Source organism: Amphiura filiformis, chromosome 13, assembly GCF_039555335.1.
Source record: "Amphiura filiformis chromosome 13, Afil_fr2py, whole genome shotgun sequence".
NCBI classification, from domain to species: Eukaryota; Metazoa; Echinodermata; class Ophiuroidea; order Amphilepidida; family Amphiuridae; genus Amphiura; species Amphiura filiformis.
In genome coordinates, this window is record NC_092640.1 from 3,905,498 (window position 1) to 3,923,505 (window position 18,008).

At 39.9% G+C, this 18,008-nt stretch overlaps 1 protein-coding gene across 1 annotated transcript in view; it reads left to right on the plus strand.

Moving 5' to 3' along the window:
• Positions 1 to 2,586: 2,586 nt before the first annotated feature.
• The window catches only part of LOC140167908 (cilia- and flagella-associated protein 74-like), a 48,160-nt gene continuing 32,738 nt past the window's right edge, over positions 2,587 to 18,008 (plus strand). Inside the window, 7 exon segments of the mRNA XM_072191198.1 lie at positions 2,587 to 2,679; positions 13,087 to 13,303; positions 13,872 to 14,030; positions 14,462 to 14,665; positions 15,444 to 15,617; positions 15,941 to 16,051; positions 17,115 to 17,217. Of these exon segments, the coding sequence (XP_072047299.1) occupies positions 13,092 to 13,303; positions 13,872 to 14,030; positions 14,462 to 14,665; positions 15,444 to 15,617; positions 15,941 to 16,051; positions 17,115 to 17,217 (963 nt within the window). The 5' untranslated portion in view covers positions 2,587 to 2,679; positions 13,087 to 13,091.

Sequence of the window (18,008 nt, forward strand, 5' to 3'; positions counted from 1 at the left end):
AGAGACTTTACATTGTAAGCTATTGTAGGCCTATTAGGGGTGGTGCAATAATTATGTGTACCCCTGGGGGGTGAATTCTCAAAATGGTCTGCCAAAATCGCTTGCTCTTTGGCCGTGCCAAAAAATCTTGCCCCCCCTTTGACGTGCCAAAAAGCTTTGCCCCCCTTTGACGTGCCAAAAATCTTTGCCCCCCCCTTACACATGCACGATTTTGGGGAACCCGAATTTAAAACATTAAATTGTCATATCATGCGAGCGTAGCGAGCAGGAAATTTTGCATATTTGAATGTGTTCCTAACTTTTCCCACGCCTTTTAGGGCGTAATATAGAAACGGTACCCAAAATATCTGTGCCAAAATTGCTTGCCCCCCCCCTTTCGACCTGCCAAAATCGCTTGACCCCCCTTTGACCTGCCAAAAATGCTTGCCCCCCCCCATTCTGGCCTGCCAAAAATCTTTGCCCCCCCTATAATTCACCCCCCTGGGGGTACACATAATTATTGCACCACCCCTTATCAGTACCGTCACCTCAGTTGGGATGAAGTGTAGGCATCAATCTTTGCACCCCGTTACTAATGATATAGGCCCTATGTTGCGAGTGAAACGAGCCCGGGGCAACGAGCAGAAAAATTTGCGTATTTAAACATTTCCGTAAAGAACAGTGTGCCAAAAATCGCCCCCTCCCCCTCGGCTTGGCAAAACTTTCTTTCCCCCAATTTTACCCTCCCACCAGGGCCTAGGCTTATAATTATTGCAACAGTGTACAGGGTGGTGAATTCTCAAACAGGTCTGCCAAAAATCGCTTGCGGCCCGGCCTCCCCCTTGGCCGTGTCAAAAAATCTTTGCCTGCCCTTTTGATGTAGCAAAAAAACTTTTGCCCCTTATTGACGTGAAAAAATCTTTACCCTCTACACTTATAAGATTTTGGAGAGCCTTAAATTGGGGAAGCCTTGTCTTTTTAGGGAAAAAACTGAAATTGCTTGTCCATAGATCACTTTCAGAAGTTGGGTTGGTCGGTTTGCGAACAGTTTTTTCTTTTAGCAAATCGCTTTCCCCAAGTGGCGTAGTGTGACTAGTGTCATAGGGACACTGGGGCATGCCCCCCCAAATCGAAGTTGCAAAATTTAAAAAATGCCATAGGAAAATTGCAAAAAAAAACTTACGGTGTCTCCCTAATCACGATTCTTGCCCCCCATATGATGATATGACCCACTACGCCACAGCTTTCCCCCTCCCCCCTTTCAACCTATCAAAACTCACTTGACCCCCCCCCCTTTCATTCCAATTTTTGTAAAAAGCATATTCTAAGTTCGGAAGGGCGTGGGTCCCAAATGACTGGGGAGGGGCATAGCTTTTTTATACCAAAAATAGCGGGGGGGTTATAATTTTTTAACACACAAAATAGGGGGGTTGTAGAATTATTAAGGGCTGGTGACTCTTGGCGCGCTGTGCGCCCAGCCGCGCATTCTTTAATTTCACAATCAAAATGTGCGTACAATCTAGGCCTATAGTGCAAAATTTTGATGCGCTTCCCGCACCTTCTTTACTTTCTTCACTAGCTTTTTGTCCCCTCCGTGCCTTAGTTCCGACCTTGAGTCTGTGTAGGTGGAAGGGGGGGTTGCGCAAGGGGGGATTTTTGCAATTTTGGCAGGGGAAATTGAGATTATAATTATGCTTTTCTGGGTGTTGACCCATAATTTTCATGTCAAAAAGGGGCCCTGACATTTTTGAGATCTCAAAAGGGGGCCCCGAAATATTTTGCGATGAAATTTTTTTGCATCAGGCCCCCCTAAGGGGCTGTGCAATAATTATGAGCCCGGGGGGGGGGTAAAATTTCCAAACGTCCCGCCAAAATCGCTTGCCCCAACCCCCTCGGCCCGCCAAAAAATCTTTGCCCCCCCCCCCCTTGCACATGCCAATTTTTGGTAGGCCTATCCCAATTTGCAAACCTTATAGGCCCTATTGTTTAGGAAAATTTGCATATTAAAGCGTTTCCGTACTGTTTTCCGAACCTGGTTTCCGAAGCCTTTTTAGAGCGTTTTATTAACTACCGTAACACACCCTATGAATGTGTGCCAAAAATCGCTTGCCCCCCCTCTCGGCTGGCCAAAATTGCTTCCCCCCTTTCGGCTTGCGAAAATTTCTTGCCCCCCAATTTTACCCTCCCCCAGGGCTCATAATTATTGCACAGCCCCTAACAAGTGTTTGTGAACGGCCCTAAATGCCCCCCCCCCTTTGGCTTGCCAAAATTTCTTTCCCCCCCTTGGCTTGCCAAAATTTCTTCCCCGCCCCCATTGTACCCTCCCACCAGGGCTCATAATTATTGCACAGCCCCTGAAGGATTCTAACTATGTTTTATTTGGCTAAAAGGATAAATACTTGTCTAATTCCCCCCAAAAAAAAAAATATATAGGCCTATATAGGGCCTAATAATAATCTACTCATTCTAGGGAAACTTCAGCGTGTTATTTCTAGAAATACTCAATATGACAATAGGACAAGTTTAATAAAATGTTACTAACTACGCATAAATATTTTGCGCAAGGCTACAAACACAACGTGATTGCACTTAGGCTAATTTAAATGTTAGAGGAGATCAAAATATTGTTGTTGCTAGGTTGTCGACGGCTAAAATGATGCCAAATATTCCCCATTTCTGACGAAACGAAGCACATTTAAGGTAAACATTACGTACCCAAGTTTGGACTTAGTTTGTTGCATAGTAATAAAGATCCATGATACTTTGATTATTAAGGTTATTTTGCGTTTTACGCTTTTTTATTTATCGTCACGATCGTCGTTTGCCGAATTCTGCAGACATGCATGCAATTAGTGTGTGGTCTCTAGTTTGCAGCGCAAAAACAGACACGTCATTTATCGGTATGACATTTTCGTATCAATTGGTGCTGCCCTATTTAACTATGCACTGAAGTGCCATCTTCTTTCTTTCTTTCTTTCTTTCTTGTGGAAATTCCTCCTCAGTTTGGGTGCGCCGATACGCGATGTGGATCTTCATCATCTTGTGCATGTGTGTTATGCCTGCGACTTCCACATACTTGTGCATAATACGGAAGGTCGAGTTGTGCCCATTTAATGTTTAGGCCTATGTTAAACTGTATGTTATACAAATTGTACAGCTATCATTTCTACCCTATGACGAACCGACATACCTGTAAATCAAATAGCCCACAAAAAACTGGTCATCGCTGGTATTTTTCATGAAGAAAAACAACACTTTTTTACGCCGGAACATGTCCAAAACACGTCAGCTGACGTACAAGCCTCCCCACGCATGTACATAAAGTGATAAACAAGCCGTGTTCATTGTTTAATTGTCACCTGCAGCTGTTCGCAAGAAAACTTTCTGCATAAAATTACCTGGGGTCGTTATCAGGCCTGAGACACACTGGCGCTAGTTTGAGGACAGTCACTATGTCTATGAGTTACTAATGTCGGCACATGCAGAAAATGCATGATGGGTCGCCATTTTGTGACTCGTGCAAGCTAACACAAACAAATTATTGGACTTAATAATCTTTTCAAGTTTTAATAAAACGTGCATCTATCATGATAAATATTACATTTTATTATTTTATTATTTGAGAAAACATAAGCTATGTCAATTTTGTGTCCATGTTAATTTTTATATGGATTTACCTGTGTTGATTTTAAACTGTTGTGAATGTGGAGCTACGCACCGCTGTTCTCACCAAGTAACTGAGTTCACGCGTGACGTCATATCCGCTTATTATTTTCCCGCGCAAACTGATTGTTATTTTTGCTAAAAGTGCCGCACAGTCATAGCAGGGCGCATCGGATCATACCTCATAACAGGAATTCGCTTCGAGATTGCGTTTTACCGTCTATATATTTTTTTATCAATAACAATGTTGATTTAATTATTGAAGTTTGGTGGCTTTATATTTTTTTACTTAATAAACTTTCTGATATCTAATATTCTTCTTTTAAAAAAGAATTTTGTTTATTTTTTTGATATTTTTACACAAAACCACAATATTTATCGCTTTGTATTTATCATTGGCGTGGTTTAGCCGAAAGAAATTTTGACGTTTTTATTAAAAACACCCTTTTAACTTCACTATACAGTTTACGAAACCCCGGTAGCAGATTTTATTTTCTTGCACGAATCGTAGATCCTTAGGCCTCATATTATAAGTCACAATGCACGCAATGTACACTGTTTACCCCGCACGTTCATGCCTAAAAAAGCTAAACCTACCGTCATCACTGATCCCAGTATTTATTATTGATTGTTTTTATTATTGTTGATGCTACATGCTAGCCATGTACCGTACTTGATGAGTTATGTACCACATCTGGGGGTGCGGATGCAGCCGAATACCCGGCCCTGCAGCCAATCAGAGAAGATTCTCTGTCTGGCCCGATGTTGCAAACCTCCGACTAGACGCGCACATGTGTATTTTTTGCAAAATGCAACGTGTACGGGAATGATCACAACGCAATAACACGCTAACGTTTTTGCTTTTGGGAGTTTGCTATGACAGAAAAGCTGAACCATGAAACACATTTTTTGCAGTAAACATGCTCTTTATCAAGTGGAACTCTTAAATGAAAAGTTTGTTTGCCAACTGCTTTCTTGGAAAGATCGCGGAAAGTCAAGAAGTATAAATTCATTGCATGAATGGATTCCAGTGCAGTGCATGATCGGGATATAGGCCTATAAAAAGCGGTGGATTTTAACTGTGGAATATTATTTATCTAGATAGGCATATGAATAAGCAGTTTTCCAATCAAGTGAAGTAATATTATTTGAAATACCCGGGAAATACCATGGTCACATTTTGATCATTCTATATTGTAGGCCTACCTCTGGAATGAGGATATGCAAGCCTACGGAAGTAAACCTAGACTTGTTTTCTTATCTTTGTTCATGACTTTGTTTTGACTCAATCGGGTCATGGATGACAATGCATGATGGTTTGTTTGATTGTGACAATGGTAAGTAGAAAATACTTTTTGGAGCTGTCATTGTTTCATTGTTGTTTTCTTTCTTATTTCTTGGCTTGACCTCCTTAATTACTAATTAGGATCTAGGCCTAAGAATTTGCAACTGGTAGCATCTTTTTTTTTTTTAATTTCTTTTTTCGCCTAGGCATGCTAGGCCTAAAGTCATCATGCCATGCATGCGGATGTCATAATTTTCGGCATGATGATGCCTGGCGGTGTTCAATCAAAAAGTTATTTAACATCTTCAGTTTGGTCATTTAACAAAACTGATTTTTTTTTTGGCACAGGCCTAATCATGATAATAATGTTTAATGTCCAAGTAGGCCTAAACAGCTAAATTGGATTCAGAATAATCCATAATTTTAAAACAAAGCAATCCGGGAAAGCAATGCTTAAATCCATCATGCGTGACCATACATGATAGTTTAACATGTTTAAGGCCGTAAAAAATAATGTTTTGGTTCTCGTCCAGAGGAAGTTCATGAATATATATTTTTTAATGTGAGATTCTGAGGGCTAACCCCCCTATAGAGTAGACCTACCACAAAAAGTATAATTGTAAGTGATCCGTGTTCTCTATAAATAGGCCTAACTTATTTTTATGCATAGTTTTCTTAAAGTATCCCAAAGTCTAAAAATTGGTGAAAAATCTAAAAACAAACTCTGACAAATCCCAGAAATTGAGGAGGGAGGGACGAGGACCAAAACAAAATAATTATTATTATAAGATAGAAAGTCAGTTTTCATTCGTTTGATCTCATTTATTGGGTTAAAATGACCAGAAAACTTTCCTGACAGTTTTTTCGGGGTCCAAAACGCAACTTAAAAGGTAAAAAAAAGAGGCTCTCGTCCAGAAGATTTTAACAAATTAATGACTGAGGGAGAGAGGTTTTCAGGTATGGTGTCTTTATTGTAAAATTCCTGAGCACGTTTAAGTGGCCCAGCCAGGCGGGGGATGAGGGGGGAAGCTTCATCCTGTCCCTCTGGGATACTAGCTGTCCTGGTATTTAAAAAAGTAAAGCATTACCCATTTTTGACCATGTTCGTCAAAGTTTGCCCCCCTTGAAAGTTGCCCCCCCCACCTCCTGCACACCCTATGAAAAGTGTTGGCTACGCCACTGGTGTACCTTTTTGCTGTTTTATTCGGTTTTTGCCAACCCTTTTCATTTCAAAAATGCTAAATCACAATTTGAATGACCTGTCCTTCACTTTTTTAAAGCAATTTACAAACAATTTTAATTTTTCCGTAGTGATCACTGAATGGGTCTTTAGTCTGCGTCTAGGGATACATCATGTAGGCCTACATGCAAAATGTCAATTAAATAGTATACCATATAAACAAAACTGAATGCATCTTAACACTGCATATTGGGCTGCAAAGTGCATACACACATTGATATTGTTACATTTCACTATCATTTAATATAAAGACATAGGCCTACACGAATATGCACGTATAGGCCTATACATCAGGGCACTATAACAATAACATGTAGGCCTAGGCCTATCGTCCAGGCTTTCTCAAAGTTTTTGCAATGTGTTTATGATAAACCAAGAACTTCTAAACATGTCTTTTCATTTATACACTACAACAATTTCAGAAACAAAGTAAGGGGCTGGTTTTTTCTTCGTAAGAGGGAGGGGGTCCCAAATATACTGGGGTAATATATTTTTGGAAAGAAAAATAGGTACGTGGGAAGTGGCGGCACAAGGAATTCGGGGCATGGGGACAAAGTGAATGTCAGGGGAAAATCGACCAATTTAGCGCAAAATTGACACAAAAAGTGGACATTTACGTAATTTTGGGGTAGAGCCTAATATAAAAGTGGGGAGGCGGCAAACTGGGGGGAAAGAAAATATTGGGGGAATGCCGTCTCCCCATAAGCGCCGCCACCGGGGGTTAAAATTGTTAATGACCAATAAAGTCACAACTGCGATGTTTATTATTCAAAAAGACTGATTTCAATACACTTTTAGCCTAAAGTGTAGGCCTATCGGTGGTGGGGGGCGTGGGTGGGGTCATAAAATTTTGTTGTCGAAATAGGGGGTCGCTATTTTATTGCTGCCGACTTTTTAATTTGTGACCCCCCAGCCCCCTAATGCCATATAAAATTAATGTAATGGTTCTCGTTCTCTCCCTCCTCAATTTCTGGGATTTGTCAGAAGTTATAGAATGTTCTAAGTTTTTTTTAGACTTTGAAATACTTTAGGAAAAAGTTTATTAGGGAACATGAAATCATTTCCAAGACTTCTCATGGTAGGCATACTCTAGGGGGTTTATCCTTTCACATTTAAAAAAGGGGCCTCCTCCTTTCCTCTAGCACAGTTTGCAAAAAAACGAAACTACTAACAAAGCTAATTTTACATTGAAAAAACAACAACAAGTAGGCCTAGTAAGTACTTACACATTGTATCTAGATAGGCCTACCTGTCATATGAATAATATATGGAATAAAAGTAAGTTTAGTGGGCCTAGATTTTTTTATATAAACGTTTGTTATTTTTTGTCTTGTAAACATGAGCGGGAATAAAAAAATGTAGACCCTAAAAGGGGAATCAAAATATTTAGACCCTAAAAAGGGATCAAACAATAATTTTTTGTGTCCCAAGCGCAAGTTTTTTCACCCAACCGCACCAAAGTATTTTATAAACACGCCCTAAATAACGCACTATTGACTATTGTACACGCTCATTTGAGAACTTTAATAATCTGCTACCGTGATTTCAGCTTATAGATAAGCTTGTTTATATGTTATATTTTTATTTAATTCAAATAAATATGAAATGTAAACCCCGCAAGGTAGTAAAAACTTGCCACAAAATCACTCCGTCAGACGGCGACTACCGACTAACGTGTAGCGATCCTGTACATCGCGCAATGACGGATGCATGGACTTGGCGCAAATTAGACCGAGCATATTTACGAAATTTTTATCCCTACTGAAATTAGATACACCAATAGTTGCTCTAAATGTCTTCTTTTCAGCATACTGAATGAATTCTATCAATATGACGGAAACCCCAGCTTTGCAGCTTTTTTGTCCGCTCTCTTCGGAGCTCTTCGGTTTATGGACATCGCCATGTTACACCGCGCTCTCGTGATAGTAAAAGCGACTGCGCGTTTATAGATAAGTCACGCCCGGCGCTGTAACTGAATTGTCGCTACAGCGCGATATGAACAGCGGTGTACGCAAACTGGCAGGCGATTACCCACCATGCAATGCGAATACACGGAAACGATCCAGTTTAGGATGCATCGCAGTTCCTATTGTGTAAACCAGGCGTAAACCGCCCATCCAACCTGATCGTGTGCACAGGATTTGTGCTGGAGGCTAGTTAATGCGCACAACCAATGCGCAGAAGAAGACCTTGATACTAGGCGGAGCTTACGTTTCACAAGAATGATTGACTCTGTGAGTAAGTGAAATTCTGTTCTGTGATTGGTACAAAAATATGGTTCTCGTATAAATGAATATATTATCCATGGCTTCAAAATTAGGAACCGTTTCTTCCACAGAGCCCTATATAGGGCTCTATGGTCTCTATTCATCATACACGACCGTAGTTCGTAGAAGATCTGCCAGCGACGACGCTTGCGAATCAGGCTAGCTATTTGTACGGCGTGGCCTCTCATCCTTTATTATCTCTGGTCTTGTCACGCTGGTAGATTCGCCCATCTGTGATTACTGACCTGGATCTGACAGAAGATTGTGGAATTTACGATTTTCAGCAGCAGGATTTTATGAAACTGCAAGTATTCTGAAGGATCGGTAATAATTAAAATATTTTTCATGGTGTCGGTAGTGCAAGTTGAAGTTAGTGAATTTGTGGTTTTGTATGTTATGTGCAAGAGTGTTTTCAGGAAGCGTAAATAGGCAGGCCGTTATGCTAAACTCTCCATCTTATGTAAGTTCGGCGACGAACTGGACACATCACACGGTAGTGTGATGTGTCCAGCCTGGATATACATGTGTGTGCTGATGAATTTTTATTTTTCTGGATAAATAAAACTAAAGACGATCCTGTATAAACAGTGATCGGAGTGCGATTCATTGGCGATTGGGCCAGGCTCCTCCATCTTGTAGATATCACTCCCGAAGAGTCCAACAGGGAATACTGGAAGTTGATGAGAGTGGTCCGGTGGTCTAAGTAACGGGGGCTGTGTGAAGTTGGTGGTCTTGGTCTTGGATGGAAGTCTTGAAGGTGGCGTAGGTGGGCATGTCAACTGAAGGTTGAGGAAGGGCGTTCCAAAGGGAAATAGCTTCGGGAAAAAAGACTGGATGTAGGGTGTGGTTGAACAATGGTTTGGTACAGGTTTTCTTTAACAGTTTTGGAACAATGATGAAAGTTTCTCTGAACAAAGTTTAGCATCTTTGTTGCTTTATTTGCAGCATGTTGCAACTGCTTGTCCCATTTCAGGTTATTTTGTATGAAGACACCGAGGTACGTTTCTTCCAAGGTTTCACCCAGAATACTTTGCAGAACCTGGTTGTCTTTTCCTGGACACCCTCATTACTTTGCATTTGGATGCGTTAAATCTCATGCCCCAGTCTTTGGACCAGTTAAGACTTGTGAGGTCGGACTGAAGAGAAGTTTCGTCTTCTTGCGAATTGATGGCTTTATATATAACGCAGTCGCCAGTCGTCTGCAAACAGTCTTGTGGTCGATTCAACAGCATCGGCGATGTCATTTATAAACAAAATGAAAAAGTGCGGGCCCAACACTGTGCCTTGAGGCACACTGCTTAGGCATGTTAGGACTGGTTTCCAGGCTGAAGTACAACCGTTGACCCTTACCCTCTGGAGACGGTCGGTGAGAAAAGCTTCAATCCACCGGGAAGTTTTATTCCTAATACCGGTACCATAAAACTTAAGCTTCTGCAGTAAGCGCCGGTGGGGCACAACATCAAACGCCTTACTGAAGTCTAAGATGGCGATGTCAGTCGTCTGATGATTATTATGGTTTGTAGTCAGGTCATGAAGAGTTGCGATGAGTTGTGTGTCGCATGATCTAGATTTTCTAAATGCATGTTGAGCATCTGTGAGGATGTTTTGGGAACTGAGAAACTTCATCATCTGGCTGTCAATGATGTGCTCCATCAGCTTGCAACAGACACAAGTCAGCGAGACGGGGCGATAGGCGATAGTTGGCCGGGTCTGACTTTGGCCCTTTTTTATGAATGGGTGAAATGTTCACTCTCTTCCAGGCATCAGGTAATGTGCTTTGGTCCTAACTCTGTTCAAAAATTAACTGCAGGGCTGGTGCTAATTCAGCTGAAGCAATTTTCAATGCAGCATTTGGAAGTTCGTCCGGCCCAACAGCTTTATTTGTCTGATGTGACGAAAGAAGTTTCTCCACACCATCAACGGTGATTTCAATGTCAGGGATATCTGGTAATGAAGGAAGATTGGGATCTTCAATTGAAAACACACTTTGGAATTGGTCAGCTAGTTTATCAGCTTTGGATTGGTCGTCTACAAATGTCTCGTTTCCGATCTTCAATGTCTGAATGCCCACATTATCTTTTCTACGGGATCTAATGTAGTTCCAGAATTTCTTTGTGTCTTCAGCGGCAGAAAGGTCAGCAACATACTTTCTGCTGGCTTTTCGAAGTTCTTTGTTAACTTCTTTTCTAATTGTCTTTGTCCCAGTGTTTCTGGTCGTTGTGCTTCACGGCCTTCAAGTAGTACCGGTAGCGTTCTTTCTTTCTACAAAGTCTTTTGTGGTTTTGTGTAAACCAGGGCGGGCGTCCATGTAATGTTGCTATAGGGGGATTTCTACACCTCCTCTACAGGGTCAGTCCATCTCAATTCAAATCACCTAATATGGGTTGGCTGGTCATCCTCTCAGATTTTGTTTAAAATCACTTACCGTATTTCGTCAAATAAACGCCCCCGGGGGCGTTACATTTTCCCAAGGGGGGCGTTTATTCAAGGTCAATTTTAGAACGATAATTCCCGTTAAAATCATTAAAAAAAAAAAAACACACGCTAAAATGACGAACTATGAACTAGAAACACTGACTTCTGGCTCACTTCCGGGTTTCTGATCCAGATTTTCGCCAATTATTGATGCTATTATGGACCATGTGCGCAACTTGGTAAGCTTACTACACAAGATAGCAGGGAAATATCGGCATGTTTGAAACATCTTGGTTGAAAAAAGTGGTGGGGGGCGTTTATTTGAGGGGGCGACTATTTGACGAAATACGGTATATCATAGCCCTATGTGCCAAATGAACACATTTCAAACGGTAGGTCTCTACGCCTTCTCGTTTGCAAGAACCAGCCCATTAAAAAATTAGGTACAACAGCTTACTACGCACAGCCATGCAAAGAGTATGTTCCGTGATGTACACAAATTAAATAATTTTTCTATATGACCCATCATCGAAAATCTCAGAAAATTTCCGATCCGAGAAAATCTCCAATTTTAAAATGAAAATTCCTTAGAACCCTGACTGGATGACTCGGCTAGATGGTACTTATTTAACATGCATGTGGTCAAATCTTTTTATATTATTGAGAACACCTTTTCATGCCCGAAATTGATGAATTTTGGTCGATTATCGGACCAGCATACTGATTGTGTCAGGTTTTGCGTTCAAAAACTCATCTCTTTTTCCTACTTGATAATTTTGTGATCATCCCTTTTAAAACAAATTGTAATTAATACTCCATTCTATATAGAATTTTATGGGTAGACAACTTTGTACAGTGTGTATTACGCCTATCTTGTTCTCTTGAATCTAGAGGGTTGAGTACAGGTATCAGAACCGAGGATGGTCCCCCTTCTCTTTTGGAATAGCTCTGACACTTTTAACGGGCACAGCATGGGTGACATTGTCCTGTACAATGACCTTCCGAACCACATCACACATACACTCAGGGGTAGCATTAAGGCCCGAAAGTCGGGGGTTGTTTTCCCGTGTTTTCACTCCCAAGCTTGCAGAAAATCCAAATACATGGGGTGAAAATTAAATCTCGGGGGGTGAAAAATATTTTGCAGTGTATATGTAATCAGGGGTAGGAGTAAGGTCCAAAAGTAGAGGGTCAGAGTTCACCCCCAAGCTTGCACATATTCCCAATATAGAGGGTGAACAACTAAAAGGGCATTTTGTGATCCACAGCCGCATCCCCCACTTTTCTCAAAAAAAGTTGAGATTTTTATACCACTGGAAACCTCTGGCTACATAATGTTTATATACCAAATATTTCTTGCAAATTAATTCGTTTCACAAAAATATCGTGAAATTTGAATTTTGTTCTGGTATACCAGAACGAAATTACAACGCATTGTCTATGGAGCAGTGTAATACACATAATCATGCATAACTCACAAACGCAAAATCGGAATCAACTGAAATTTTGGGAATAAGCTTTTTTCTGAAAACAAGTGAAAAAGGCTATTTTCTAGGCAGTTTTTGTCTCAAAAAATGATTTTATTTTACGGTATTTGAAATTGTATTCATTGAACACCTGCTCATGGTCTCATCGCAAGACCCATTATATGCAGGTATGAAGCCCTTACATTGTATCTCAATGTCTTGGGTCTATGACCTCAAGGCATTGGTACATATAATTAGCCAGAGACCAATTGCCAGAACCTCTAACAGTTGATTCTCTGTACATGTGCCAAGTGCGCAGTTATTCTACTATGGTACCGTAAACCGTTATTAGGCCAAAAAAAAAATTTGTTTGTTTGTCCATAGAGGCTTAAGTATATATGAAACAGTTGGGTCGGTAGGTCAGATTTTTTTTTTTTTTTTTTTTTACAAATATTGCACTTGAAACTGACAATTTGAAGACTGGTAAATAAGTCAAAACACACAGCACTTTACTGGTTTAACTCTTGAGATGGTTCTGCATGTTATACTGTTCATTTTCTTTCTTTAAATTTATACTAACCACTGTTTTATACGATGTCCCATCGATGCCAAAAAAAAAATCAAAAATAAAAAACAACAAAAAAACAACAACATTTTTTTGCCTTATGTAGGGGCACAGGAGATCCACTGACCAGCAGAAAATGGGTCATTCATGATTTTATTCTAGAAAGAGAAAACAATGAATCACCTGTATTCACTTCTCTCTTGCAGATACAATGTCACGACAGTTAAGCCTACCGACAGACCAAACCATGGGTGATGATAGTCCTAGTCCAGAGACAGAATTCCCATCACCAGGGGGTTATGAAGATGGAGCAGGAATGCCACCATCTTCCCATCAGATGTGGATGGAATCCAGTGAAGGACCTCTGGAGTATGAGAGTGATCCGGAGATTTGGTCACAAAGTGATGATACATCTCTGACGGGGTAAGGCATTTAATTTTCTATTCTCAGTCTCACGTGCGTAATCAGTCAATGAGAACTTTCTCTGGGGTAAAACGGAATCCAATAAGTATCAAGTTATTCTTTTTGTCACAAAAAATAAAAACATGCGCAATGATTGATGCACTACTCTGCCTACTTATGCACAGGCATAAAATGACATACGCCCACAAGCCTGAGTAACTGTTTTTCAAGGAGCAGTCTTGCCACTCTCACGACCATCCTACTTATGCCCAGGGCCGCTCAAGCCAAAAAAGGGCAAGAAGGGCAAATGTCTCAATTTAATATAACAACTCATTTTGAAATAATTCTCTGCACATCTATTTTACTCTTTGCCTAAAAGGGCCACAAATTTCAGAAAAAATCTGTTTAAAAGTTGTTATAACAAAATAATGTTGTGCTTGCTTTCTTTATGACATATATGCCTTTGAAACAAACTTAAGTTAGAAATTTGATCCCAAGGATCAAGGATATTCATGATTTGATTAAAGATTTTTAACTTATGGGGCAAACATTTTAATTTACGTCTATGCATTTGTGTACATTGTTGTAGACCTGAAGAGAGCTTGAGTGAGCATGGCACAGAACGGCCCATATCATCAAAACACAAATTCAATCGACAGGAGAAGCTACGTATGTTGGCTCTTAGAAGACATTTAGACAACCTTGCAGGACAAGTACTGGAGAAAGAACACAATGTGCAAACAACAAGGTATGTATGAATGGGAAAGGGGTTAGGCTCCTGGAGTCCAGACGTTGAACAGCACTGATGTATGCAATGCTATGTTTGAAATATCATGCATGAAATCCAATAATGTGATATGTTCAAGCAAAATGAGTCGGATGTCGAGAATATTGATTTTGAGATAAAGCTAATAATAGTATTCACCTTCCTTTGTATTTTTTATTGTTCTGAGCAACACTAAAATTGCCATAGGTCATATAACGGGCACGTTATGTGTCAACAAATGATAATCAACATTTTTAATAATGATGCTATAAGCAGTCACAAGTAGTATGGCATTTTTTTCATTGGTGTACACCAGTGGAAAATGAACAGAAACATTTATTCATGACAACTACGTGCTCTATATTATTAGTAAATGATTCTATTTTTCATCCTATTCTTTTATTATGCTATAGAGAGGAGTTGAACAAGTGTCGGACCAAGATAGAAGCATTAGAGCTGGAACGTGACCATATCCAGAATCAGTTACAAGAAAGCCAGGAAGAAGCTAATATGGCTAATGTACATAGATTACAAAGCAAGTATGATAAAGTTGAGATAGAATTAGACGCTGAGAGAGATCTGGAGAGAAGTATTCAACGCAGACTTGATCAAGCTGAGTAAGTTTACTTGAAGAATAAGCAATATAAATTTTGATTAAATATCACATCATAAGGATCGGCAGATCCATTATTCAGTTGTGTACTGTGGGGGAGGGGTGGTATGTTGTCCCCTGGATTGAATTATCAGCTCTGTTTTACACCCAACTCTACATTTTTTGCCAATTTTAGCATTAAAATTCAATATTGCAAAGAAGAGATTCATCAGATTTAATAATTAAGAATCAAAGAGTTTTTAATCTCTCAAAACCAATTGAAGAAACTGACTAGGTTTTCTTGCTGACTTTCATCAATTAGCGATACTTATATATATATATATATATATGGACCCAAGAAGAAATAAACAGATTGAAACAAACAAACAATTTTACCCTGACCTAGTAAGAGCTGTTCTGGTTTCTAAATTATGATAAAATAGTAATGAATGTTTATCATATTTTAGTATTGATATGGAATTAATGGGCTGTTCCATTTAATATCTGTCATACCCCCCCAGGAAGAGTATGAATTCCAAATGAAATCAACACCATATGCAGCTCCATTTGAATTTCATACACCCTCTGAGAACAGTGCAATCTGAATCTTCCACAGAGTGAAGGGTGAGTTTCAAATAGAGTTGGTTAATGTACTAATTCCATTTGAAGTTCATACTCCCCTGTTGAAGATATTCCCAAAAATCTTCCACAGGGGGAGGGTGGATTTTCAATGGATTAGCCCAATAAGCTGTACCCAGCAAGACTTTTACTTTGTTGCCTCATTCATCCTTTGTCTTTGATAGATTGGAACTGTCCAAAGCAGAATTAGATCGTGGTAAATATGTGTTGGCTGAAGAGGACTTGAAGTCTCAGGAGGAGAGATTGGAGCAAGAAAGAGGAGAGAATGCTATGCAGAGAGCTAGGAAAGAAAACATGAAGGCTTTACAGGCGGAACGAAGACGACGTACTAAAGAAAAGTAAGAATGCAGATAGAATAGACTAATATACAAATGGTGCACCAACTTGCAAAGACCAGCAACATGTGTAGGAAAACCTCCTATGTGTATCTGGCCCTTGAACATGTATAAAATAAAACTTCAAGTAGGTTACATAGGAGATTTTGCTTTAAACATGTTCAGGGGCCAAAGACACATAGGAGGTTTTCCTACACATGTGTGTTAACACTCACATTCTTATTTGTCAGTGGTTATAACACATGGGGGGTGTATTTGTGTATACTTTGTGTTTGACTTGCATGCATGTTTGTTAATAACCTTCTTACATGTGTTTTTTTCCATAGAGATAACATGGCCACGGTACGTGAGAGAGATCGTAAGCATCGTCAAGCCATGAGTGCTGCTAGGAGAAGTAGGGAAGCCGCTGCCAAATATCTTAAAGAGACACTGGTCAAGTAAGTAGGATAAATGTGGACAGTTTTGTGTCGCATTTATTTGTGTACTTTCATTTTAGTTTGCAAAGTGGCTACCGCAAAAAAACAGCACACAAATATATTACTTCTGCGTGTTGACCCTTTGCATTCATCAAAAAACCAAGGTTTTACACCCAAAGTATGTGTTGCTTAATATGCCTTTTGGTGCGGTGCTACAAAAAAACAAAAGTAGGAATTCAGGGAGAACCTTGTTTTGGGAGCAAGATGTGCAAAGGGTCAATGGGTCATCAATGTAAGGAAGTTTACATAAGAGGAAAAAACTTGAAGGAGCCTGATTTAACTTGTGGTAGGAGTGTGCAGAATTTATGTCTGTATGTCTGGGTACTAAAATTATGGTATAAACAAGCCGAATTTGCACATACGGTAATAAAAAACACTTGCGGGTAAATTTGGATTGAGAGATCTAGAAACGAAAGGTGAAACAAGCAGAGTTATTAGAACCACAAACTTCATTGCAAGATAGAAGTTGAGGTGAAAGAGATTCTTAATTCCAGGAAACTGACCTTGTGTCATATGCTATGGTAAATCTGCCATATTGGTTTGTTGCACTTGGAGACTATAACACTGTACTGCCTGTATTTATCAGCAAAAACCTGTTATTGAACAGTATTTTGAAGTTTGTAGCTTGAGCATTGCAAAGGTTTGTGTGCATAGCATTATCAGCACAACACATTACAATTACAACAGAAATAAGCACACACATCAAATCGAAAGTGACCTATCCTTATGATGTGCAATTTGCCTTCCATGATTGACGCACAAACATGGCAGTTCTCTTTGGTTCTGATCTCTTTGCTTGATTCACACAGATCAATGTGTTTTGGTAACAATTCTTTATTAGGTTAAAAATTGGGGTATCTAAGCCCTGTATTATGCACAGGGCAGGTATTTGGGATCCCACAGTGTGTACTAGAATTCTATTTAATTATCCCGAATGTAAGCTTGAATTAATGTTAAATTACCATCTTTAAACAAGAAGTATGCAGCATTGACTGTCATTGAGTAATTATTACTTAATTTGCAGAGTTCGTCAGCAAGAAGCAGAAGAAGAAGAGAGGCAGCGAGCACATCTTGACCATAGAATGCGAACTCTGTTGGCTTTAAGGAGTGATGTGGCAACAAATAGGGTAAGGGACTACTTATGTGTGGGGATGTATGTGTGAGGGTGTGGGTGGGGTAGCGAGCACATATTGACCATAGAATGCGAACTCTGCTAGCTTTAAGGAGTAATGTGGCAACAAATAGGGTAAGGGACTACTTGTGTGGGTGTGCATGTGAGGGTGTGGGTAGGAAAGCAGGTATTATATCTTAATGACCACAGAATGCATACTCTGCTGGCATTAAGGGGTGATGCGGCACAAATGGGGTAAGGAAGTATTTCTATTGTGGGGGTGTATGTGTGAGGGTGTGGCAGCAGACACATCTTAACCACAGAACATAAACTCTGTGTCCTTTGATGGTGATTTGGCAACAAATGGGGTATGGTAGTTTGCAAGCACTGTTAATCTTGGACACACATGAGAGAAATCGCTGTGTAACAGTGGACATATAGGAACCATGGATGTCCATGAAATTGCTGTGTAACAGTGGACACATAGGAACCATGGATGTCTGTGTTTCCTAATGTTTCTAGATCAAAGACAGTATTCAAAACACTTTATAATAAGCAATGAGCTTAGTTGACGCTATAGGGCCAGCCCACATGTGGATAGTGAAAACCTTTATACATTGGTTTGCTTTAAGTACCGTACTGTAGTGACATCAATGTGTTTTCGCAGTTGCGCCGCAATTGTGTATGGAAACAACCTTGCACATGTGAGTGTACGCTCTACGCGATTAACTTTACACACACGATTCGATACAGAGGCCTGTAAAATACGCACATACGTCATTATCTAACTTGATGTGAACCAAATCA